Source organism: Saccostrea echinata, unplaced genomic scaffold, assembly GCF_033153115.1.
Source record: "Saccostrea echinata isolate AGI-Se365-2 ecotype Australia unplaced genomic scaffold, CSIRO_AGI_Sech_v1 ptg000001l, whole genome shotgun sequence".
Taxonomy (NCBI): Eukaryota; Metazoa; Mollusca; class Bivalvia; order Ostreida; family Ostreidae; genus Saccostrea; species Saccostrea echinata.
The window spans coordinates 12,337,234-12,363,239 of NW_026889750.1; the positions used below are offsets into that span (position 1 = coordinate 12,337,234).

Here is a 26,006-nt window from a genome sequence, read left to right on the forward strand (position 1 = left end):
AACCCTGTTTTGTTGTCGTTTTTCTTTTTCTGACATTCAATTAACACAATCTCATTATTTATATTTCATTTGTAATTTTGGAACGTTATATTTCTGTCTATTGACATGTTGTTTTCTAAATTTGGATTGTACATGGATGTAAATCTTACACTTTATTTTTCCTGTAAAATCATAAATTGCCTGCCACCGTATTTATTTTGTATTACCTTATAAGGGTCTCTTATTTATATCATTATCGAATATTAAAGAGGCGATTAAACTTTCATGAATTTTGTAACTTGCTCAGGAATCTTTTTTTTAATTTTCCTTCAATATGCATTTCTACCCACTGTTAATTTTCAAATAAAATATAGTTTAAACTAAGATATCATAGTTTCATAGTTTTGTATTAACAAGACATAACACTTGCTTGCAACGCTACCGTTTAAATAATGAATTATTTGAATGTGTGTGCACATTGCTTAGAAAGACTGAAGAAGAAACGTAAGCAAAAAAAAAGTTATTCAAAATTTATTTTTTTTCAAATGCTGATATGGCTTACTAAACTTTCCTTAAAAAGTTTCTGAATTAAAAGCTAAAATGCAGTTGGAAAATCAAAGAACTAGTTTCTTAAATTTTGACAAAATAAGGAATACACGTTTTTGCCGACTTTTTACATGACTGGATCAAAAAGGTTTACCAAACATTTTGAATTCTGACAAGTATATCTGCAGTAATAATATGCAAAATGCCAATGTTATTGTTTCAGGTTAAGTTTAAAGTACATGTATGTTGATAGATATTGGTTCCCTTTAAGATTACATTGTTTCCCTATCAAGCTCAAAATGAATCAAAAGATTTGAAGTTTTCACAGATGGACATGTTTACCACACGACTCGTATTCTTTTTATTAACTGTACCTATTTCTTCTCTCTAAACATACATTTTTTTTGTCTCTAAAAATACAACAAAACTAGATTAAAAACGAAGGGGGGGGGGGTTCCCAAGTAAGTTGGTAAACAACACTGATAGATATGCATATACATGTAACTTTGGATGCAAGCTGACAACGTGATAGCCAGAGTAAACGATGTAACCACCTGGCCACCTGGTGTGTCAAAACAATTAAATACATTCGAAATGCATGTAATCAAAAGATTAACATAAAAATGTACTAAATATGCACACTAACCACAATGACAAAATACTTGTAGTAGCTGGGCGATCAAGATATGCTAATATTTTTCTTTAACTTATACTCCGCCTAAATCAATCTACACGTGGTGATTCAAACATCTGTTCGTTATTTATGCAAATAAAGTCTACAGAAGTTTATTGCATCCTGAGCAATACGTTATCTTTAAAGTACACGTATACTATATTAGTTATCTCTAAATGACAGCAAGTAACGGTAAGTTTCTCTTTAATAAGATTCATTCATCGATGTGCTCAGCGATCTAGAACATTATTTTTTAAACTGTCTTACAAGTCAAAGATTCTTACTGGTTAGATTTCAGAAAGGGGTGGAGATTTTGTTTTTAAAAAAATGACAAAACAACTTTCAAATAACTATCAATGGAAATAGGTAATCAAATTCTTGCATTATGAGTCGATAATAAACAAAAGGTAAAAGTTGAAAGCCCTCGAACATGACTTCCGACTTGACTAACACTGGGAGGTAGATATAAGATAAAACCCACAACGGATCTGAACACGGGGTGCCCAAAGCATCGACGACAGTGAACGGATTTTTAGACATTAACTTATGATATAAACATCATTTAACAAGTACTTTATTTTCTTTTAACCGTTTTCGCGATATATCCTTTTTGCACGCATTTGTTTTATCTAACCTTTACCTTAAGTGCGTATCTCGTTTTCCGACAACCCTAACCATGATTGGTTCGGCACGGTCTTTGCAGCATATAATACCTTGTATAATTTATACTGGTCTTCTTATTTTTATTTCAATGCAACTTTGCAATGGAATGCCAGTGGATATTTCTGTGGAACGATTAAATGAGGGTTTTTTGCCACCGGAATCCTCCGAAAAAACTGAGGTAAGTTCGATTTTCATTACATTTTTCAATCTTGGTCCCCAAAGCACAATTTTTGGTTTATTAATTTTTTTTTTTTCTTCTTAAATATATAGATTTTTCTGTAGGGTATTGTATTCAATGTGCAATAAATAATGAAATCAAATCAGAAAATAATGAGATAAATTTTAGAAACATTAACAATGATCTTACCGTATTTTAAAGAAGATAAGAAATATTCCGAGAAAATTAACCAAACTTCAAGCAAATCAACCGCTCGTTGGATGATATTTACATGCTCAAAATAGGATTATCGTTTTAGCGTGCATATCATGGTGTAAAAATTTGGCTTAGCGACTATCGTTAATCAGGCCCCAAGACATGCGTTCTTGTCAAATTTTGACGCGGGGTTTAGTACGAAGATGTTCTTCAGTAGTGTGGACATTGTTCGTGGACCGTTTATGGCGAAAAAAGCTAAGAAATGGCGATTATACTTAACTGTGTGTCTTTGTATGACCTTCTGAAGATGTCAAATCACTCAAAATACCAAATTTGCACAAAAGAAATTAATATTCCATTTTTTTATCCCTCAAAAATATATCATATCTGTCATGTTGTACGAAAACATTAATTTTGGTGGCTATTTGGAAACAGGTAACGCCTAAATAAACTCATTATAACGTAATTTGTATAACTACTCTTATAGTTTAGTGTATACACTCAGTATGATTTTTTTTCATTATATCGTTATTGTGTTAAAATTAATGGTGTGAATGTAGAGAATTTACAAAATGTGATTAATCTTAACATTAAACAAGCTACTTTATGGTCTTCATTCGTTTGTAAATCACATTAACTAGTCCAATTATTCACACATTCTAAAAAAGTTGGTTTTTGGGGATCTCTGTTAATTTAGAAGTCGACCCTCTGAATTGAGTAAAACAGGCAGGAAACCCCGTCTTATTTACAAACAGGTCACAAAAAAAAAAAAAAAAAAAAAAAAAAAAAAAAAAAAAAACCAGAATCGAATACATAAACACTAGACTTCAGGAAAAACTCGAGAAAAGACTTCAACAATTAAAATGCAAAAGTGTTAGATTACATGTACATGTAAAATGGGGAGCTAGTATATCATCTAACATGTAGAGGATCGAGGCACCGAAGTTTTCTGGATGGTCAAAATAACAACAACCTTTCCACAAAAGAATTTCAGCCATGTACATTTTAACATGATATTAACAGAAAGTAGGCCGTATAGCCTCAAACCTGAAAAAAAAGACATCATAAACTTGATAAAAGGAATCATAGCGTTTCTTTATCGCATTTAATACTGATTACTGATAGGAATCTACGTTCATAACTTACACTCATGTATCTTTAAACAAAAATAAACAAGTATTTGCAAGAAATCTAACATAATTATTATAATTGTTTTTATTAGCTCACCAGATTATCAGTATTTGGTTTGTTTTATATCACTTGAACTGCTTCTGATCATTTTCGTCCATTAACTGTTCGTCTTTCTGGATATCCCCCGTAAACTTGGCACTTTTTCGACTTCTCCAGAACCACATGGCCAATTTCAACAATTCAATTTTGCACAGAAAATAAAAGGGATTCAAGTTTGTTCAAAATAGGGACTTACTTCTTTTAAAGGAGAGATGATAAGAAATATTTAAAGTAAAAATATAGTTTGATAAACTCTAGTAAAAACAGGGTAACTATGACTCAGGTGAGCGTGTTGGCCCTTAAACCTGTTGTTTACTTTTTTCCCGTACATTCATCAATTATATATCTAGTTATAATGATGAAGAAATAATTTATAAAAATGCCATATAAAGGCATCTTTCACAAAAAGCTTACAAAAGCAGTTTTTACTTAACACACAATCTAATAGTTTAACAACGGAAGTTATCGCCTTGATTGATTATATTTGAATCATACATCTCCGTACTCCTCTATTGCAATAATATTTCGTGCCTTAATACATCATTTTGTTAAAAAAAATTATTTAGTATTAGGAGTGATGATGAAAACTGTGCATGATGCAGCAGTAATCTGGTAAATATGGTAGACCATGTATAAAGTGAATGTGTAAAACCCAAGTTTGATATCATCCGATCCCAGCTTTATATATTCAACCATTTAACTCAATACGGAAGTCCTTTGCAAAAAAAAAGAATCTTTTATACAAAAGGAAATAAAAAGTTTCCCTTCTGGCCTATGAAATGCGTTCTTCAAAGAGAAAAGGGCTTTTATCTCTTACAGAAAAAAACGGGGATAGAATTTATAAAGAATACACTATATATACATACATATACCATGAACATTGTCAAGGTGTGTTATGAATTTTTAAACACATGCTTAAGCAGAAAATTTATTTCGAAGACATTGTAAGACATTAAATTGTAAAATGAATGCATATTGAATATGGAGTGGAAAATATGTAAAATAAAATTCTTTATCATCAATTATCATCAAAAAGTCAGAAGTTTTATTTTGGGTTTAATAATGCACATGGATCATTCAGGGTAAAATATGAAAAATGCAAAAGTATAGACTGTATCTTGTGTTAATGAATTTAAAAGAAAACATTTAGCGCATTTGATTTATTCTACAAGTAATAGCTAATACAATTTATTATAAAATAGGTATTCAAGTGCATTTTTCAAAACCCAGTAGGAGAGGTAATTCTGTCGATGAACCATTCCATCATTAACAGAATGGTACTATTAAGGGTATTAGCTCAAAAATTATATGAATCTAAAAGCAATATAGTCAATTCCTGCAAGAACGAACAAAAATTTGCATATTTTACAACTTTATTTTATTTATTCTATAGATATTTTCAAATCTTTCAGTTTTTGATGTAAAATTTTATTGGCCGTTCCTCATGGAGATACCATCAATGTAGACTCATGGGGATACCATCAATGTAGACTTTTTCCTGCCCACCTAACTGAAATAACTATGTTAGGCGCGGTGAACCCTTGTGGTACACCTGAGGGTTTACAATCAGATTGTGTATCAACAAAAGAATGTGTGAAAAACTTTCTACGACCCATTTCCTAATGTTCGACTGTGATAAAATTGATAAGAATATCAAGTGTGTAATCGTGTTTATCTCTCAAATATTTCAACAGATGGTCAGAAGTTAGAAATATTAACTATTTAGAATATTTTTTTTTTACTAATTACAAACCAGAAATAAACAAATTTACAAAATATTGTATACGACAAAAATGGTAAAAGTATTTAAATGATTTCAAATTAAGAAAAAAAAATTGAAGGCTCATTGAAAAAAAAAATCAGTCTATTCAGATGGAAACATGTGAAGTACGACAAACGGTGTGATTTCTGACAGATAACAAACCTAACGTTTTCCCTGAAGCCATTCATTGAAATTCACATACACGAATGTCGATCATGTCTAACTTCTAAATATCATCTATGTATTTGTTCTAGCAATAAAAAAAATATTTAAATAATGTTTTCCTTTGAAAATTCAAAATTGAATACATTTTGTTGACAAGTTTGAGTATGATTTCAATCAAACTTGTTTACAAAATATATCCTTTATCAGTGTTTAAAGGTCTACAACATTAATATGAGTTTTCCAAAACAAATAAATTTATGGTAAAAGCAATGGTTGTCAACTCACCTGTACTCTTTCCTCTTAGGCTTTTGATCCATTGGAAATCAATGATGGTCAATCCTTGGATGCCAAACTTAAAATTATGAAGCTTCTATCGGAATTGGAAAAAGAAATGGAAGAGAAGTTTCGTAGAGTATGCATCTGATATTTATTTTGTGAATACACATACATTAAAAAAAACATAGTGACGATAATAAAAATTGGAAATTACTTAAATGAACTTTTTTTCAACATTTGTTCACTTACAATTTAAGAGAAAGAATCATACAAAGATTAATGCAACAGCTACACCTATAAAAGCGGCTCCCTACATTTTTGAGGGCGATATTATTTTACAACCAGAACAAGCGTTGGAAATTGTTGAAAGGGGAAAACGTCGACAAAAGCGCAAGCTGCACGCCAAAAAGGTTTATTTGTGGAAATTACCTATATGGTACACCTTTCACCCTAATGAGTATAGTGAGTGGATCTTTTTATGTCATTTTTATTTCATTTTTATCAAAACAATAATCTGACCATAAATAATTTGTTTTTATTTTATTTTTTAAAATATTTTTTATTTATTAATATTTTTAGATAAGATGGAGGAGAATAGTATTCTAGAATCCATTATCATCTTGGAGAAACTAACTTGTATCAAGTTTAAAAAGATAGATTATCATCTGCTTCTCAACAGTACCTTCCAGTTGGCAAATCAAAACAATGTCACCATAAACTTCACCAAAGATATGGGGTAAGAGGATATTTGCTTTATTTTCGAGAAATTTTAAGCTACATTTTTTGTATATTTTTTTTTTTCATTCATGCTCCTCTAACAAAGTTTAGGAACATTATTGGTTTTACTCTGTTTCTTATTAAGATCTGCAGTTACGTTTCCAACAAAGACCTTGCGGTGATTTTATTTTTTCTTATTATTATCTTTATTAAGGTCCTGGAACTTCTTTCGAAAGACTTTACTGTTTTTATTATGATTCTTATTATGATTATCCTTTATTATAGGGCATTGCGATTTCTCAGCAACAGGTATTAGTGATTTCAAAGTTTATCTCATTTTTTTTTAAATACTGCCGGTCGAAATTCGTTACAGTCCACCAAATATTTTTTATACATGTAGGTGACAATTCGTTTGCAATGCAATGTCGTAAAGAAAAAAAATCTGAAAAGAAAGTAAAAGTATTAAGTTTAAAAAAAAAACCATCTGAAATGAAATTAAAAGTAGAAAGTTTCCCAATTCAAGATATACTTACATCAAACACACATGTAATTCAATTATATCTCAATACTGAGAATGGTTTCAAAGTAGAATTTTGCTTATTTAATATATACCAAGCATCTTTAGTACAGGTGACCCACTTATTTCATATACTGCTTGCAAGTTCAAGCACTTGTTGTTTTAGTGTACTAGATTTTTCCTCTACCGATTCTAAAAATAATTAAAGGTATATACCTTATTCTTTTTCACTTTCATTTTTTAACGTGCCATTTTAATATCAAAGAATTTAAAAAACCATAAAATTAAGGAGAAAAAGATCGTTTCATATATTGGCTTATGCATTACATAATTTTCAAAAATGTTGAACTGTTTTGAATAGCGAAATATTTATTAGAATGCAAATTGACTGTTGAAAACATTCCACTGGAAGTATTTTTTGGTACAAACTGGAGAGTTGAAAATTGAGTCTATAACTTCAATTATTTCTCTTCCATATATTGTTTTGTGACCTGAATAAGGCAAATGTCAAATAAAAATGAAATATCATCCTCGAAAAGATTAATTGTAGACCGGAATTTCCATTTTTTCTACATAGAATTTTAAAAGAATTAAATACACCTACAGGAACTCTTTCATTCCTGATTTTATCTCTTTTTTTATTAATTTTTTTTTTAATTATTATAATTTTTTTTTTAATTTATATATTTTCATTTTTTTTTAAATTTATTTTTATTTTTATTTTTATTTTTGTTATCACTTCCGGTCGAGTTAATCTGATTTTTTTTAAATCTACTATGTCCGCCATTGCTCTTTTTTGGGAGGGGGGGGTTGAAGTAAACGAATGAAAGTTTGTTTCGAGAATAATAGATCCTAATATTTATCAGTGAATAATCGGGGTTTCCTTCAGCGTTTTCTGTCCAAACTGGAAGAGATTGCAACACCTTTTTTTTTTAAATTTTTTTAAAGATATGTTACAACGCAAAATGTAATAACACCGCAAAAGGTAATAAACCGTGATGATTGCATTTTGCGTTATTACATTTTGCGTCGATATCAACGCAGAATGTAATAATGCAAAATTAATGTAACAACACACCTTTTAGAATTATTACACTTTGCATTATTACCCTTTGCGTCGAGATCAACGCAAAATGTAATAAAGCAAAATGTAATAACATGATTTTTGGATTATGCCATTTTGCGTTGTTACATTTTGCGTCGAGATTAAGCAAAATACAACAACGCAAAATGTAATGACACATTTTTTGGTCAGTCAGGTTGAGAATAATTTTCAATTGAGTAGTGGATGAAGAAAATAAACGGAAAGAAAATAAAACAAAACGAAAAATAAACATATGTTTATTCTTACATTAGATCTGATTTCATCAGGTATTGATTTCATTAGCCATTTAAAATCAGTTGATATTCAAATCATAGGTGTTGCAAATTAGAAACGTGCGTGCACAAGTGTGTGTGTGTGTGTGGGTGGGTGGGTGGGTGGGGGTGGGGGTATTTCGTTGATCAGTGTATCAGTTTGCTTTTGCTTTTTCATAGGCACATGCACGAAATTTAGAAAAGAAATCTATTTATTTTTACTGGCAAGTGTAAATATAGCGGGAAGGGGGTTTCTTGACAATTAAGATTTCACACTGTTTTACAAATCATGTGCACTGCAGACCAGCAAAAATAAAATTCTCTCTCTCTCTCTCTCCAATAATAAAATTGTTTCTGCATGCAATACAATGATCAACATACGAAGTAACCCTTACCCCCCGCTTCTCCTCGCTAGACACACACACTTATGCTCTTCTAATTTGCTAACCAATGTGCACATGCACGTCGTACATGCATACCAAGAGCTTTTAATGGACCCATGGTCAATCTTTGGTAATCAAGAATGTCAGTGATGGATATATAATACAGAATGAGGATACAGAATGTCAATCAAAGTTAAGTTAATATTTTATAAGTATTCAATAAAAAATGTTAGAAACAGAGTTTAAAAAATATACAATTAGAATAAGTAATGTCCGTCTAAAAGGTCTGTCTGTTTAGTAAATCGAGTTTCCCCATTGTCATATGTTTAAAATGAGTTTTGTGATGTTTGGCGTTGAACACAATACAATAAAAATAATTTGTTTTATTACATTTTGTTTTATTACATTTTGCGCTGTCATCAACGCAAAAAAAATGGTTCAAAATGTAACAACCAAAAAGTACATTATTACATTTTGTGTTAATCCCAACAGAAATGTAATAACGCAAAATGTAATAATCTTAAAATCATGTAATTACATTTTGTGTAATTACATTTTGCGTTGATCTCGAGCAAAATGTAATAACGCAAAATGTTATAATCCCAGTTTATTACATTTTGCGTTGTTATTACATTTCGCTTTGTAACAAGATATAATTGTGCTTGATAGAGGTCTATCCACGAATGCTAAATATATCATTTATTATGATATCGGATTGTTTTTTTTTTTAGTTACTTTCAGCATGTTCATTATCCTAATGCATAAGTGCAGATCTATACTTTGAATATTGTATAAGACAGTGTCGAATTCAAAATATAATTAAAATGAAATTTTATTGGATAATTTTCATATAAGCGTTTCTAACAAAATTTTTCTTCAAAAGCTGACGAGTGATATACCTTAAGCTACTAAGTAAAGTACAGGCATCATCTGTCGCGCGTCGATCGTAAACTTTTGAATATTTTCTGCTTCTTCTCGGGAACCGCTAAACTAATTTTATCTAATTTTGGTACATAACATTCATGAGTTCAAGAGAATGCCTAAGACCTGATCTTCAAGAAGTTTGTTCTTTACTCTTCTGTTTTTACATCAAATATTCATATAACTTTTGGCATGGATATCATAAGCAATGAGACCTCTACTGAAATTATGCAATTCATGGTCCTTAGTACAGAGTTCTGGGTAATTTGGTTCTAAATTGAAAATGTATTATATTTAAAATATTTTTCTTTATTCGTGGACAAACCTTATCATGATTATATCTGTGTTCAATCTTTCACCTATATTGTGAATTTCATACCATAAATATTTTTGGGTCCACGATTCAGGAATTACGGTGGGGCTTAAATGGTCATATATTTAAAAGTCATTATATTCTTGAAAATATTTTTTCTTCTCATGGCGATATAGCAGGCAGTTCAAAGTCATGTTTGTCAAGTGAGGTGGTGTATTTCTGCTCCTCCGTTAAAAAGTTGATTTTTAGAGTCTTTAAAAAGTGTTTCTTTGGTAGGAAAAATAGTGTTTGGTAAAGATTAAAAGCACAGTTTGAACCTGTTTCCTTAAAAAATATTGGAAAAGTGAACTTTGTTAAACACATTTTCAAACGTTATTGAAAAGCTATGAGTTCACATGTATTCAGTGTACCTGGAATTATAGTATACAACACAGTTGATCCCTTGCATGTGTTCAGTGTGTCCAGTGTTAAGTAAACCATTATGTATTACTGTAACAATGGCTGATCAACAGGCCAAGAGCACAAAAGAGGTGCAAACACTGGAAAAGTTTTCAGCCCATGCTCAATGTACGTTTTTTTTTTTACAAGAGTGCTATCTGAGATAAATCACAAGTTGTATCATTAAAACCCGCTACAAAACGAAGAAGGATTCCCTCAGCAGGGGAAAGAGAATATTTCAGAAATTGAGGAAAGTAAGTATGCACTGGCAGTGATTGAACAGTCAATCCAAAGGATAGTCAAAAGGGATGGCATAAGGAAAAGTTTTAAAAGTGTAGTGTCTGACTTTAAGGAAGATCTTCAGAAAGAACTACATGAGGAGTTGACAGCCAATATAAAGGAAGAGATTCTGAAAGATCTAAAATCAGAGATTCAATAGGAACTGCCGTCGCAGAAAGAATAGCACAGGGATAATGTTTCCAAACTTAGGTAGAAACTATTAGACAAGGTAGATGGGCTTATGATGGATAATGACAGTAATACAGAAAATGTGCCAAAATTTAGAAAAAAAATGTTTAAACTGGAGACCAAACTGACGGAAGTAAACGAGCTTGCCTGCACAGCAGTTAGAGTGACAATTTCAATCAGCAGTACTCCAAATAAAATAACATTAGATTCTTAATTGGTCAGAACGCCAAGGCCAAAAGCTGAAAGAAGAATTTTGTACCATCGTGGCGAAAAGAACAAAGGTTACCTCAATCTGCACATACTTGCCATTCATAGGATACCATCAAGTGACCCCCCCCCCCCCCCCCCCCGATTATCAAGTTCAATATTGCAGAAGTGAGAAAATCGGTCATTACAAAGACAGAAAAATTCAAAGATGATTTTATCATACAAGACCATGATAAAAGTATAAATGCACAAATCATAAGGACCTTAAAAGTTGAGAACAGACAACATCTTGTGGACAGTGTCTGGTATTTTCATGTTCATATATTTGCCCTTGATAAAAGTGGCCATAGGCTCAGAATTGATGTCATGGACAACACTGACCAAATTTTAAGAGCTTAAAATAAAACCCCAAAACTAAAAAGGATCAGTATATTTAATGTCTAAACTAAGCACAGCTAACATGAGAAGCCAGAGACAGATGTGGCTTTGACTTCAAGGCGATGTATATACATGTACCTAATGTATGGCTGACAAATATGAATGTAAGTGTATGTGAAATGTTTAAAAGATATTTCCAGTTTAATTAAGACACTTAGTAATCTGGCCCTTTAAGACCCCCTTTTTACGTAACATTTGATAAAAAAAAATTACAAAACCAGTCATTGAAAATGTAGATGAACATTTTTGTTCCCCTTCATCTGTCAGTCCGTCCGTTTGTCAGACTGTCTGTCACAAAAACCTTTAACCTTGGTTTTAACTTTTGAATGAGAAAATATAGGGCTTTCATATTTCATATGTACATTACCTATAACAAAAGCTTTCCAAATATACTATGATTTTTGACCCCTTGACCTTAACCTTGAAGTTTGACCTACTTTTAAAAAATTTATCATTACTTTTACTCTGCTCTTATCTTTTGCAAGAGAAGTATAGAGTGTCCGCTTTTGACAAATGCGTTTCCTGTGACAAAAATTTTCCAAAAGTGCTATGATATTTGACCCCATGACCTTGAACTTGAAGTTTGACTATAAAGTTTAACCTACAGTGTTTTCATTTTTCTCTTACATTGGTGATAATTTTTGATTGAGAGACGATGGGGCTTTCATATTTTGCATGTACATTACCTATGTCAACACCTTTGGAAAAGATGTATCATTTTATCTTCATGACTTTGACCTAAAAGTTTTAAGGACACACAAATAAGACAGTTACAATCTGCCATAAATAATTGCATCCCAACCACTAAGATCTAAAAGTGAGGGACCACAATTCTTTGAATTTACTTAAAGATCAACGTTTTCATAGGAGACCTACAGATTAAAGACTTTCGGCCCTACTGGGGTCCTAGTTTGCAGGGCTAGCCCTTTCAATTGATATAACAAGAATAGATATGGGTTACCCCATATCCAAGATATTCGACTTTTAATTTATTCGAATTTTCATTGTGCTCAGATGATTTCTAATAAAAAACAAGTATTTACTCATTTTACTGACAAAACGTCAAATATAATCCAGAAGTGAAAAAAGAATTAGATAGATTACATGATCAGTACGTACTGGTCCCTGCTGACAAAGCAGGTAAAAACATTGTCTTTATTTGTAAGGCTCATTATATTAAATGTATTTTAGAGGAACTTGGATTTAATTCTACAAGTGGTAATCCAACTTATACTCATAGTTCCCTTTCTAAGAAAGAAATTCTTCAAAATCATATGTCAGTTTTGAATATTTTTAATATTCCAAACAACCAAAATGAATTCGAATTACCATATTTATATTGGATTCCGAAACTTCATAAAAATCCTTACAAACAAAGATACATAGCGGGTTCCAGTAAATGTTCAACCAAGCCTCTATCTTTACTCCTCACTAAGATATTAACAGTGGTGAAGGAGAAACTTCAAGAGTACTGTGCAACAATATATTCGAGAAGTGGTGTAAATAAGATGTGGATACCTAAAATATTCTAAGGAACTTTTGGAAAATTTGAAATCACAAGATTTTACCAAAATCAACAGCTTAAAAACTTACGACTTTTCAACTTTATACACAACCATTCCCCACGCTTTTTGATATCATTGACAGCTGCTTTTTCAATAAAAATGGAGCTCGTAAATATACTTACCTTGTCATTGGTCATTTGCAAAATTATTTTGTTAAAAAATATTCTGATTGTACACACAAGTACTCTGAAGTTGACATTAAAAAGATGCTTGAGTTTCTGATTGACAATATCTATGGGGTTTTTGGAGACCAGGTCTTCCAACAATCTATTGGAATTTCTATGGGTACCAATTGCGCCCCGTTATTAGCAGACCTTTTTTTGTATTCATATGAAGCAGAATTTGTCCAAAATCTTGTACGTTAAAAGAAGAAAACACTTGCTGTGGCGTTCAACTCGACATTTAGATATATCGACGACGTATTGTCAATTAACAATGGCTATTTTCATTCTTATGTCGATACGATATATCCTGGTGAACTTGAGATAAAAGATACCACAGAGTCTGACACATCTGTTTCATATTTGGATATTTTACTTGAAAAAGACGTTAATGGTAATCTAACAACCAAGCTTTATGATAAACGTGATGACTTTAACTTTTCAATCGTCAACTTCCCTTACTTATGCAGCAATATACCTTCATCACCTGCATACGGGGTATATATCTCTCAGTTGATTCGATACGCAAGAGCATCTCTACGTATGTACAATTTCTAAAACGAGGTAAATTATTGACAAATAAGTTGATGAAACAAGAATATCAGCTGTCTCGTTTAAAGTCATCATTTCGTAAGTTCTATGGTCGATACAATGACCTTGTCAGCAAATACAATTTATCATTGAGTCAAATGCTGACTGACGTCTTTCATACTGGTTTTTAGGCCATTATTTACACACTGAATTGTCGACGGATTTTTCCGTTATTTCCCGATCATGACAAGGAGCACACGGCGGGTGTGACCGGTCGGCAGGGGATGCTCACTCCTCCATGGCACCTGATCCCACCTCTGATGTTTGGAGGTCCGTGTTTGCTCTGCTCCTATTTTGTATTGTATAATGGACTTTTGAGCTTGAATACTGTTCGTTATCTCCATATATTTCATTCTTAAGCTGTAGAAAGTCATATATAAAAGTGCCATAAATATCCTAAAATGACATAATATTTAGGCTACTGAGTTTCAACATCTTTTGTTGAATAAAATATGCATGTACTAGGAAACAAACTGCATGTACATATATAACGTTACATGCACAAAGTTGCACATGCCTAAAAATAGTTTTAATTTTACATAGAACATAGACTAAATATAATAAATCGTACAATTTTAAAAATGTATTTAACACCTCACTCATTTTCAAGAATATTTAATCCAAATAGTATGTTACAGACCTGTAGCAACGTTTTCAAAGTGAAGGGGAGGGGGGGGGGGGGGTCCGAAAAAATACCGCGTACTATATGGGCCTGTGCTACATGTGTACCATCTAACTTTCCAATGATAGAATCTTCTGTAAAAATAAAATTCAAAACAAGTCCAAGCCGTTATGGAATATCAAAGATAGCCCATTTTTTTAAATAGCAAAACTATAAGATCTATCAAGGATATATTTTAATTCATTTTTTAATTTTGTGCTATTAGAGTACTGTCACTCAAGTATGGGCAGATGTTAAAGATGGGTCAACCTGTTACCTTTTAGAGTAATCAATGAACTTGTCCAGAGATGCATTGACGGCCGTTATTAAATTCAAAGAAAAGGGAGAGAGCAGCATCACTGAATATTCCTTCGTCAAAGAATAGAATCCGACATTTAACAGGTTGGAGAGAATACTCGAAATCGGGTATTATCCGTGAAATCGCGTATAGTCCTCGATATCAGGGTATCTTTGAATCCGCGAAATCGGGTATACCGTGCAACTTTCTGTAAAAACAGAAAAATAAAGCAACGGCGCATTGTGTCAGTTAGTGTTACTTGTACATCAGTATCTTGGGAGTTTATTTTTATTGAACTCAATTTAAATGGTTGTCTGACAAGTTTAAAATCACACGACAAACACTGCTGAGGTAGCAAAGAAGGCACGGTGGCGTCATTATTTTTCAGTACAAGTTCTAAAAACAAATAACTACATGTCGTCTGTGTTTATTTCCCTATAAATTATTCCCCAAGCTTAATTTCTTAACCTGTGCATTATTCACAAAATGTAAAACTTTGAAGAAATTTAACGACTAACGCTGTGTTATGTATTTTTTACTTAAAAATGTATGGTGTCCCTTTCATGTTGAATTTAAATTATTCCTCAGTTGGTAAGTACATGTTTTTCTCATCGATATAGAATACCGACGTTTTCGTAAGGAAAAAAAAATAAAATAAAAACAAACAAACAAACATAAAAAAAAAACAACAAAGGGAAAGCAGGTTGAAAAATGATATAAAATGAAATAAATTTAATATATACATGTGTACATGCATGTTAACTTAAATACATTTTTAAAAATTAACACAGTGTATATTGATAAAGGTAAAGAACCTTTTGTAAAATCATCAGTTCCTCCTATGGTGTATGTATACAGTCCTGCAATTCCCGCGGGGAAAGGGGGGGGGGGTGCGTATTTTTTAAAGAAAATATTTTAATGTCAGTTTACCATGAAAATTTTCATTCAAAGAACCCGCCAATGTTTTGGTTGCATTTTGATTGATGCAAGCGACGTTATTTTACCTGTGTGTGTTTGTGTGGAAATTGAGAACGAGATGTCTTGTTAAAAGGATTTTCGTTTAGCTGGGGTGTGTGTGTGGGGGGGGGGGGGGGGGGGCTTGGTTCATATAAATAAAAAAAATCCAATTCGCACATCTTTTCGTGTGCTTATTATACATTCTCAATATAGAGCTAATATTCAAATATGAATTATATATTAAAGTTTTCACATATTATACTGTTTTTACTTTTTATACATACGAACAAACTGAAGTGGAGTGTTCAATCGCGTCTTAGCTTAAGTCTTGAGCTGCATTGTTTTTAATTAATCATCCATACAGATTGGAGACACGTTCTTTTATTATTATTATAGTATTGGATAGACAGGGTAGATTTTCCCTTCAGAGTCTGTAGTTTATTTTAGGTTATATCGCTTTAAACCTCATTATAATATGCTAAAATACGTTATCTGATTGATTCTAGACAGTACGTCACGTGACAGGGAACTAAAACTTCATAATTTCCTGTCTTTTCTGTAATCTGTGATACTTATTACTCATGGTTATCACTTTTTGTTATTATTAATCTATGGTGAAAAATGTGTTAAAAAATAAACATGAAGTTTAGTTATTTTTATAACTTGTCGAATGTGGTAGAAAATAACAGATTTCTAACCTGATATTGTTTCGCTTATAAACAATTATTGCATGATTGTTTTGGAGATTTGAAAAATTCTATTCACTCAAGAGGGCAAAATAGGAAATCAATATGATTTTTATTAGATGAATAGATCTCTCTTCATCATGCAATGAATATATACCATTCAATGACGTTTAGCACAAAATTCTAGAATAACATTTTACATTTAATTTGATTATTTTGAAAGGAGAGGGATGTTTCTCTTGGACACATGCATAACACATCCGAGGTTAATTTTCGCTTGACCGATATAGTCCGGACAAGGAATAATTAATGTAAGCAGTTAGTAACAACCGTTATAGCTATTCACTTTCGTCCCCTGAAGTCGCCGAAAAATGGTAAAATATTGCCGACTCAGCGAAATTAAATGATCAACAGTTATTTTCTCTCACAAGCTATGTTGCTGAGAACATCATTGTCTTTGCTAAAACGTTGGAGGCATGTTGAATCCAAAGGAAAGTTTAATAATTTAAAAAAAAAAAAATAAGAAAGAGTATGTCGCCTTTTATAACTTTTGGGGATTAGCTTTAATTGTCATTCTCTGTTTATAAAACATATGTACTGGTACAAGATATATGTAAGGAATGCTATTCAACGACAAAAAAATCAACTGATGAAAATAGATTCATAACACCTCCCCCCCTTCGAAAAAATACTAAATAATATACGCGTTATATTAGTTTTTGCCGTAATTTGAAACATTTTAACCATTAAATAGTTTATACATTTTGTAAGGAATTATTTTTATGCACAAGATGAATGTTAAAGCAATTAATGACGCATAATTAAATACGGTAGAAAACCCCCTGTTTAAATGTCAGATTATTTTGTGTGTGAAATGTGTTTCCGTATAAATTGAATTATTTACAAAATGTTCATGTTTGTCGTATTGATGTGGAAATATTATAAATTCCAGACTTCTTATATTTAATAGTTCTGTTGTGTTGGGTATGAACATGAAGAAGATGCAAATACTTTTAACATTATATAAAATATAAAAGCAGAACGAACGTTTGTTGGGTGCAGATCATGAAATGTACAAAGCTGCACGGGTATTTGTTGTCCTATGCGCATTAATTCAGACTTCCAAATTGTTATTTGGCTAGTGATACCTTTAGATAACATTTGTCTCTAGGTGAAAGTTGACTCGGCAAAATGCGCCATCCCACTGTTTAAGTTTTATAAGGTGATTACACCGCCTATACCCGATTTCGCGGACTATACGCGATTTCACGGATAATACCCGATTTCGAGTATTCTCTCCAACCTGTTTAACACTTAATATAGATTTTGAATATGCAGACTTTTTGAAGATAAACTTCATTTTTGTTTCTAGAAATGTTTTGATTTACAAAAATAGTATATTTTCGTGTTTTTAAAATGAGTAGATAGATGACCTAGCATCGTTTTAGATAACTCAGCCCCTCTAGCCTAGTCTGGTGCTTGAGAAAAAAACCTGCACTTGTTATGAAACTGGTGTATAGTTCTAAACTTTTTCATGTCCTTAGCAAAATACTGACACCCAGTCTACATGATCTAAGCGTCACTGGCGAACGGTGCACACACCTGAAATAGCCTAGGTCTACACACGTGCGCAAATCCTTTCCGACGAGCTCGGAAAATCACGTTGCTTTGCCGAGAAGTTACGATTGCAAATGTTTAACCATAATAACTATTCCGTTATATAAAAAAGAGGGGAAAAACACACAGTTAATGATTAACATTTTTACTCAAAAGAAAATATACGGCAATTAACGAAAAATAATCATGACAGTAATATAATTGGTGAAAAGATTTATCATAATCATTCGAAGTATGACCTATATATTTTCGTGAAAAAGACTGAGGAGGCAGCGAGCGTAGGAATATTAAAACTTTTTATTTGCTTTTCTGGGGAAAAAGTAATTTTCTTAAAATCCTTTTACGTTAATTTTGTTTTCTTTAACGTATTTAAATATTAGGGATGTCAACGAGTACCCGGTTAACCGGGTACTCGATCGAACGTCCGAGTATCGAATACTAAAAATGGTACTCGGTTACTCGGTTGTGTATTTTTTCTTATTTCAAAGTACATATTTTTATCAAAAACTTATCCAAAAAATAACTTTAATATGCATACGGTAATTAGCGTGTCGTCATTTACACCTGTAAAACACCCCTTATCGCCTGTGGCAGTGTGTATACAGTACTTAGTGACCAATCACCTGGTACACAGCTGTTCTCACTTCTTGTGGTCCTTAATTTTTGGATGGCTTCAATGATTGTTTTCAGTGAACATCGTTTAAATATGGCCCATTATCTTCAAATCATTTTAAAATTATTAAGTTAATATACGGCACCGAAATCGGACATGCTGGTACCCACTTCAAAAGTTGAGAAATATTTAGAAATAATTAAAGATTCAAAAAATATTGAAAGTCAGTTTGCGTAATAAGTTTGGTGTATACGGGGAGAACAACCAACATATGAAATAATATTAGATTAGCGATCCCAACAACGTCCGTTCCTTCTCTTTCGCTAGTCTAATCACCACAAACCTGCGTAACAGATTGTCCTCCTTTTGCGTTGATGAAATAGATCCTAAAGAAGAACTGTAAACAATTTTTTCTCTCTAATTTTTGATGTATTAATTGTGTCTTTTGTGTTTATTTGATAAATAAATGTAGTACCAAAAAATCATCCCCGTTGGACTCAATGTTTATACATTTATAAACATGATAAAACAGCTTTGGAGTTTAATATAGCTTAACGATTTGACATCCCTATTAAATATACATCATTATTCTTAACATTTGTTGTAATGTTGTATCTACTGATCATGAATGGAACTATTTTCTTCGGAGCAATTGTGTAAAGAGTACCTGACTTTAGTAATATATCTTGAATAGATAATATGCACTGATCGAATATATTAAAAAGAAAGCATGCTTTGTTCACGACACTAATTGTTCAATTGCTAAAAAGAAATTCCTTTTTGTCTCCGAAATATTCCGACAAAAATCTTTAGGGGCCATGTCTGTAAGTATCTTTTTTCAAAATATTTCTCTTTTTGAGAAAGTCGCCTGCGTGGCGCAATAGTTGGATTGTTTGCTCCAGAGTCGCGGAATAAGGAGTTGATCCTTACCTCGCGTTTTCGAATCCACTGTGTGACGAGGGGACCTGTCCTTCGGATAAGACAGTGTAAATCGAGGTCCCGTATCGCAGCATGGTGCTGGCACGAAAAAGATCCCTCACTGCTCAAAGGCCATAAAGTGCCGAGTACAGGTCTAAATTTGCAGCCCTCCGCCGGTAAGTGGTGGCGTCTTAATATGAGTGAAAAATTCTCAAAGGAACGTTAAACCAACCAACCAACCAACTTTTTGAGATATAAAGGATCAAAGATTTAATTATGGCCTTATGGCCCGTAATTATGTATCATGATTACAATATTATTATCAATAGTTGCAAATAGACAGATTTGCTTCAGTAATATTAGCAAAATATTTATTGTAAAATATTCTGCCCTTCTAAGTCCCTGATTTTAGGGGGTCAGACCCCTTTTTCCTTATATCAAATGAACGCTTTAATTATTGTTTTGTTTTAAACACCTTTTTTGAACAATCATTTTCGAAATATATGGAATAGAAATATTTAAGGAGAGCCTTTCACGACCTTAATAGTGCAGTTTTGTAAAATTGAAAGGCTGCATATTGTTAATAACATTATTTTGACCATCTTTTGTTCAACATTTTCCCTTTTCAAGATAGGAAGCCTCAAAGATTAGCATTTTGGCCACTTATGACCCTTAATTACGTAACATATGATCAAAATGTAACCGTATATAGTTGCACATTGTTAAAATTGGACATTTTTGTTTCAGTAATGTAGAACAAAGCATTGATCGTCAAAGAGATTATTTATGAAAAGATGTGAGAAGTCTTTCTAGGAAGGCTCAAATAAGCTTTTCTGGTCACATTTTGTCCGTCGTCCATATGTCCGTCTAGCTGTCCTTCCGTCCGTCTGTAAACTTTTCACATTTTGACTTCTTCTTCAGAACCATCGGGTCAATTTCAAACAAACTTGCCACAAAATGGATAAAGGGTTCAAGTTTGTTCAAATTAAGGGCCACGCCCTCTTTCAAGGGGAGATAATTATACCCCCGTAAAGGAAGTGGGTATATTGGAATCAGCATGTTCATTTGGCTGTCTGTCCGTCTATCTGTCTGTAGAAGTGATTTTGTCCGGACCTGTTTTTGGAGACTTGCATGAATCTGTCTGAAATTTTATTTTATTATTCACCATATAAAGATGTGCACCTTGTATTTTCATCATGATTGGATTATTTTTCTTCATTTTACAGGTGTTTTATCATTTTTATTGTCATTTTGGGTTCATGTAGATTTGATACAGAGAATCAAGAAACTGCCAGTTGATAAATCTGTAGGAAAATGTGAACTGCAGCTTAAAACCGGGTCATTAAAACTCAACAAAAAAAATCACCAAGTATAAAAAAAAGTTTTATGGTATTTTCCCTGCAAATCTAAGAGTCATGCAGTAACCTTGTCAAAAAATGTTGCATCAAGATTTCACAATCTTTTTTCAATATATAAAGCTTTGTAACAATTTTTTTAAAGGCATCTTTGTTTTTAACAGCAATGACATAAATATTATGCATTTATATTGTTCTACAAAAATGTAGACTTAAAAATTCATCACACCTTGGGAGTAATGAGTGGACATGCGTCCAATTAAAAATTAATGAATGAACTATTAGAGGATCTCTGATCAAACAGGTGTTATCTATATCTCCTGTGAATTGCACAGAAGAAATAAAGATCTGGTCTCTAACTCTCTAATTGATCACCTGTAAAATTAAAATACTTAGTAACTGGATGGCCAGTCTTTTATTTTCAAAATTGATTAGGTGTAAAGTTTTCAAGACTAATTTGATATTGTACAATATGATATTTTCATTTCTTTTTAATATTTTTTTATATAGCTCAACAAACAAATTGAAGAGTCATGTTTCAAAGAGATAGATGCAATACTTTTTTTTTCAATTTAATAAAAAAAACAAACAATATAATTACATGTATTAGTATTATAGTGTTATTGAACTTATATTGGTGAATATTGGCAAGCTCGTGCATTTGTACAGCCAACTCGTGTCAATATTCAGCAAAATGAAGCACACAGTACCTTCAATTATTGGAACTCTTCAACTCCAAGTAAAAAAAGACAATAAAGTTCAAACTACGTTGTGTATATCCTTAAATGTCTATGATTTGATCGGCTGACCATTAGTGGACAGACTTTACAAAGTTATGCACATAGTAAAATGTTTAGATTTACATTGAAATAGCTTGCTAAAATATTTTAGTCCACTTATCTTAATAGTTACGATAACATATATAGGAACACTTCCTATAAATAATTAACACCTAACAAGATTATAGGGTATGATATATGAAATGAAGTTTCAGTAGGTTTGAAAAATTGCTGTCGCTCCCCGTGCAACTGAACCAAAATTTATCTCTATTAAAACTTTTATATAAAATTAAGGACCCTCTCTACACTCCACCCTAATTTCAGGGTACTTTTGTGTAGTTAGACTGACCCATCATTTGATATAGTAATAGAATAAATTTTAACCTGCACTGTATGACATAATTTAAAATAAATCCAAGTATTCTAAACATCGTATTTAGACCAAGATAGAGTAGTTGAAAACTTTATTTGCATGTATTTTCTCCATTTGAGTAAGCAAAAAAAGGCACGCTCCCTATATTAAAAATGAATTAGTTAATTTCAAAACATCCTCCTTTACGCTATATAATTTTCTCAAAGTCCAAAAAACATTTTTCATCAGTGTATATAGGGTCCTTAAAATTCAACTGATAAATGACTTGATTGTTTGTATAAAAAAAGAAAAATTTAATGCTTCTTGCGAGGATTGAACCAAAAACTTCTCGATTCCCATGTGCATTGGACTGGTAACGCATACGACTGATCTATCGTCGCTACACAAATAATCAAGGGCCCGTTTCTCAAAAAGGCCTACGACCAGGCGTAAGCTTAGTCCGGACTAAATTAGTGACTAAACCCGAAAATCGGACTAAGTTGCGTTTCACAAAAAGGCAGAGACTTAGTCGAGACTAAACTTTAGCTAAAATCTACGCCTGCTCATGAGTAGCCCCCCCCCCTTCCCCCCCCCCCCACACACACACTTTTTTTAACGATGCTGGGTCCTTGATAATTTTTTTTTGTTTTGAAATGGATAATGTTTTAATAAAACTCCTCAAACAATAAACATTCAATATATTTTCGATAGGGATGTCAACGAGTACCCGGTTAACCGGGTACTCGATCGAACGTCCGAGTATCGAATACTAAAAATGGTACTCGGTTACTCGAAAGTGTATTTTTTTTCTTATTTCAAAGTACATGTTTTTGTCAAAAAATATAAAAAAAAAAAAAAAAAGCTTAAAACTGCATACGTCGTCATCTACGTGCACCTGTAAAAAAAAAAACCGTTATCGCCTGTGGCTGTGTATATACAGTAATTAGTGACCAATCACCTGGTACACAGCTGTTCTCACCTATTGTGGTCCTTAATTTTTAGATGGCTTCAATGATTGCTTTCAGTGAACATCGATTTGATTAAGTATGGTCTATTATCATCAAATTATTTTTAAATTATTTAGTTAATATATGGCAGCGAAATCGGACATGCATAGAAACGCAGCTACCCACTTCGAAAGTAAAGAAATATTTAGAAATAATTAAAGATTAAAAAAAAAACGCTGAAAGTCAGTTTGTGTAGTAAGTTTACACGGGGGAAACAACCAACTTAGACTAGCGAACCAACAACGTCCGTTCTTTCCCTTTCGCTAGTCTAATCATCACAAACCTGCATAACAGATTGTCCTCCTTTTGCGTTGATGAAATAGATCCTAAACAAGAACTGTAAACCATTTGTAATTTTTGATGTATAAATTGTGTCTTTTGTGTTAATTTGATAAATAAATTTAGTATCAAAAAATCAATTCCATTAGACTTAATGTTTATATACATTTATAAACGTGATAAAAACAGCTTTGGGGTTTAACATACATGTAGCTTAATGTGGCTCAAGAAAATTACATTTTTACATGTACTGAGTACCCGGGTACTCGATCGGAAAAACGTTCGAGTAACCGATTATCAAAAATTGACCAATTTGACATCCCTAATTTTCGATAATGAGAAATATTCGGTAATTATGCCATCAACTAGTTAATGCACCTTTACCTTAATTTTCCCATTAATTAAATACAAATATCATAGAACAGAAAAAAGTAAAATGTTCCAGTAATAAAAATATTCTTTGTATCATACTGTTTTTTTTCCTATTTCAAAGGAGAAACTGTCATGTCGTAAGATTGTGCAGATGGGTCTATCATTTCGTTAAGTAGGTTTACTTGTTTTTAATTAATTTACAAATCTATCATACTTTTCAGGACCGTAGAACACTGAGGAGGGAGGAGCACTTTTTTCTGCATATAGTATTTTGCTATAGTAAATTTTCCTCTTGATACTGATTGCCCCCCCCCCCCTTTTGTTGTTTTAAGGTCGAGCACAGGCAAATTAAAGGATTTGGATAGTAAATTAGTTTTTTTGTTTTTTGGGTTTTTTTTTTTTGTTTTTGTTTTTGAAACCGTTGCTCATGATTTTCTCAGATGAAATTTGTTTGAATGTGTTTTTTTTATCAATATACGAACAGATAAACACTTTATTATAATATTATATTTGAAAAGAAAGTGGTCAATATAGTGTTAAAAATGTTTTTATTGTAGATTAGAAGCAGTTTCAAATTTGCTGTCATTTAATGCATTATACTCATAAAACATATCAAGAAGAAAAAAATTTTGCTTATTTAAAAAAATATTTATAAATATGAAAATCGTGACTTGTTAATATCTTTATTAAGAGGGCTGGGTGGTTGTGGCCATTTTCAGACTATATTGATCTCCTTTAGAAGAAGAGCTCCATGTAAAGATATACAAAAATGATCAAATTTTAAAAATAAAATGTATGAAATTTTTGTTTGCAAAATGATAGTTGACAGCTAAAGATATCATATCTAAAAAATTAAGTTATATCTGATGATTAATTTGTTGACCCCCCAGCCTCCTTAATCTAGAAAAAAATCTTCCAAGAAATATTCTGCATCCATACAAGAAATATTAATGATCATAATCTTAATAAAAATTAAACGGAATTGCTAGATTTAAGAAAAAGATGGTGATGTTGAAAGTTGTACTTTGTCAGATCTAAATAAATCTGATCCCGACTGGAAATATATCAAATGGAAATACATGTATTTTAAAAATTTATAAAAATACTAGATTGCTTGCCAGTCATATGGTTTACAAGAAATTGTTTTAAAACTAATTAAGCTTTTGCAAACCTTTAATAAGAAGGCATGTGCTAATGAAATTGCTGTATATGCCTATTTCTGCATGGATTGTGTAAATTATCATATCAGTTATAATAATTATGTTTTTGACTTGGACAGTTAATGAAGTTTTTTTTTTTTTGGTTACATTAATTTGGGAAGTTGCCCCTACTTTTTGGTAGTTTAGGTTTCTTTCATTTTTTTTTCTTTTTGGTTTATCATATTTTTGGGGGGAAGTTGCCCCCTTTCACTTTTTAAAATGTTGCTACAAGCCTGTTCCAGTCCTTTACCACTACCTTATGTGTATATTTGTTTTAATGTACTTAACATAAGTGAAAAGATAATATGGCTTATATTTAAAGGAAAATTACTTAAAAATTCTCCATGCTTAAATTTATTAGATTTTTTTCGCAAGTACTAATACTATGTTTGGGTTTGGGTTTTAATGTACGATTGTATATCGAAATATCACAATCGTGTTTTTCTAATGTAATTCGTACCTATATAGATTTTTTCGTCTGAGCATGCAAAAATAGTTATTTAATTTTAATGAAAATACTGATGGATTTGCGTAATATATCTGTTTGAAAGACGGTGAAGAGAGAAAACATGCACGCGCGCTCATGCTTTCCGTGCTTTACTTCTGTATTTAGGTTTAAGTTTGATATTAATTTGATCCGCCACATGTAATTGTAGTCTCTAAACCAAATAAAATACGATCTGCGCATGCTTAGTACTTACCGGAGAGGTCTTAGTCTTAGGCCCAGTCTTAAGCCGCTTACTGAAACGCGATTTAGGCCCGTCTAAATTTTGGCGTAACTTACTTAGTCGGACTAACTTAGGCCCAAATCTACGACTTTTGAGAAACGAGCCCCTGGAATTTAATATGACAAAGAAGCAACGCATTCACACATTGGTATTTTTTTGGAAAAAAGTTCATTTTTTATAGTCTCTGGGTCTTCTCTCCATTTTTTTTTATTACAAATGTTTGTTCGTTTCTTTGAATACAAATGCACACAAATGTATTTTTAAAATCGTGGAGAGATGAACCAGAGAAAGCAAACTTTCAGAAAAACATGTTTAAAAATGTAACATTTTGTACCAAATGACTCATCTAGCCATGTTTTAAGTTATTTTTAAGGAAATCAAAACACACTATAGGGAAAATATTTTCCTTTCCTATTTCATAGGAACATAATACATCAAAAGAA

At 32.0% G+C, this 26,006-nt stretch overlaps 1 protein-coding gene across 2 annotated transcripts in view; it reads left to right on the top strand.

The window, feature by feature from the left end:
* The first annotated feature begins 1,100 nt into the window (after positions 1-1,100).
* The window catches only part of LOC133185349 (zinc metalloproteinase dpy-31-like), a 61,948-nt gene continuing 37,042 nt past the window's right edge, over positions 1,101-26,006 (top strand). For both annotated transcript variants that reach the window (XM_061320501.1, XM_061320510.1), the window contains exons 1-4: positions 1,101-2,039; positions 5,696-5,803; positions 5,925-6,129; positions 6,247-6,403. In XM_061320501.1, the coding sequence (XP_061176485.1) occupies positions 1,875-2,039; positions 5,696-5,803; positions 5,925-6,129; positions 6,247-6,403 (635 nt within the window). In that variant the 5' untranslated portion in view covers positions 1,101-1,874. The remainder of the gene's footprint in view (positions 2,040-5,695; positions 5,804-5,924; positions 6,130-6,246; positions 6,404-26,006) is intronic.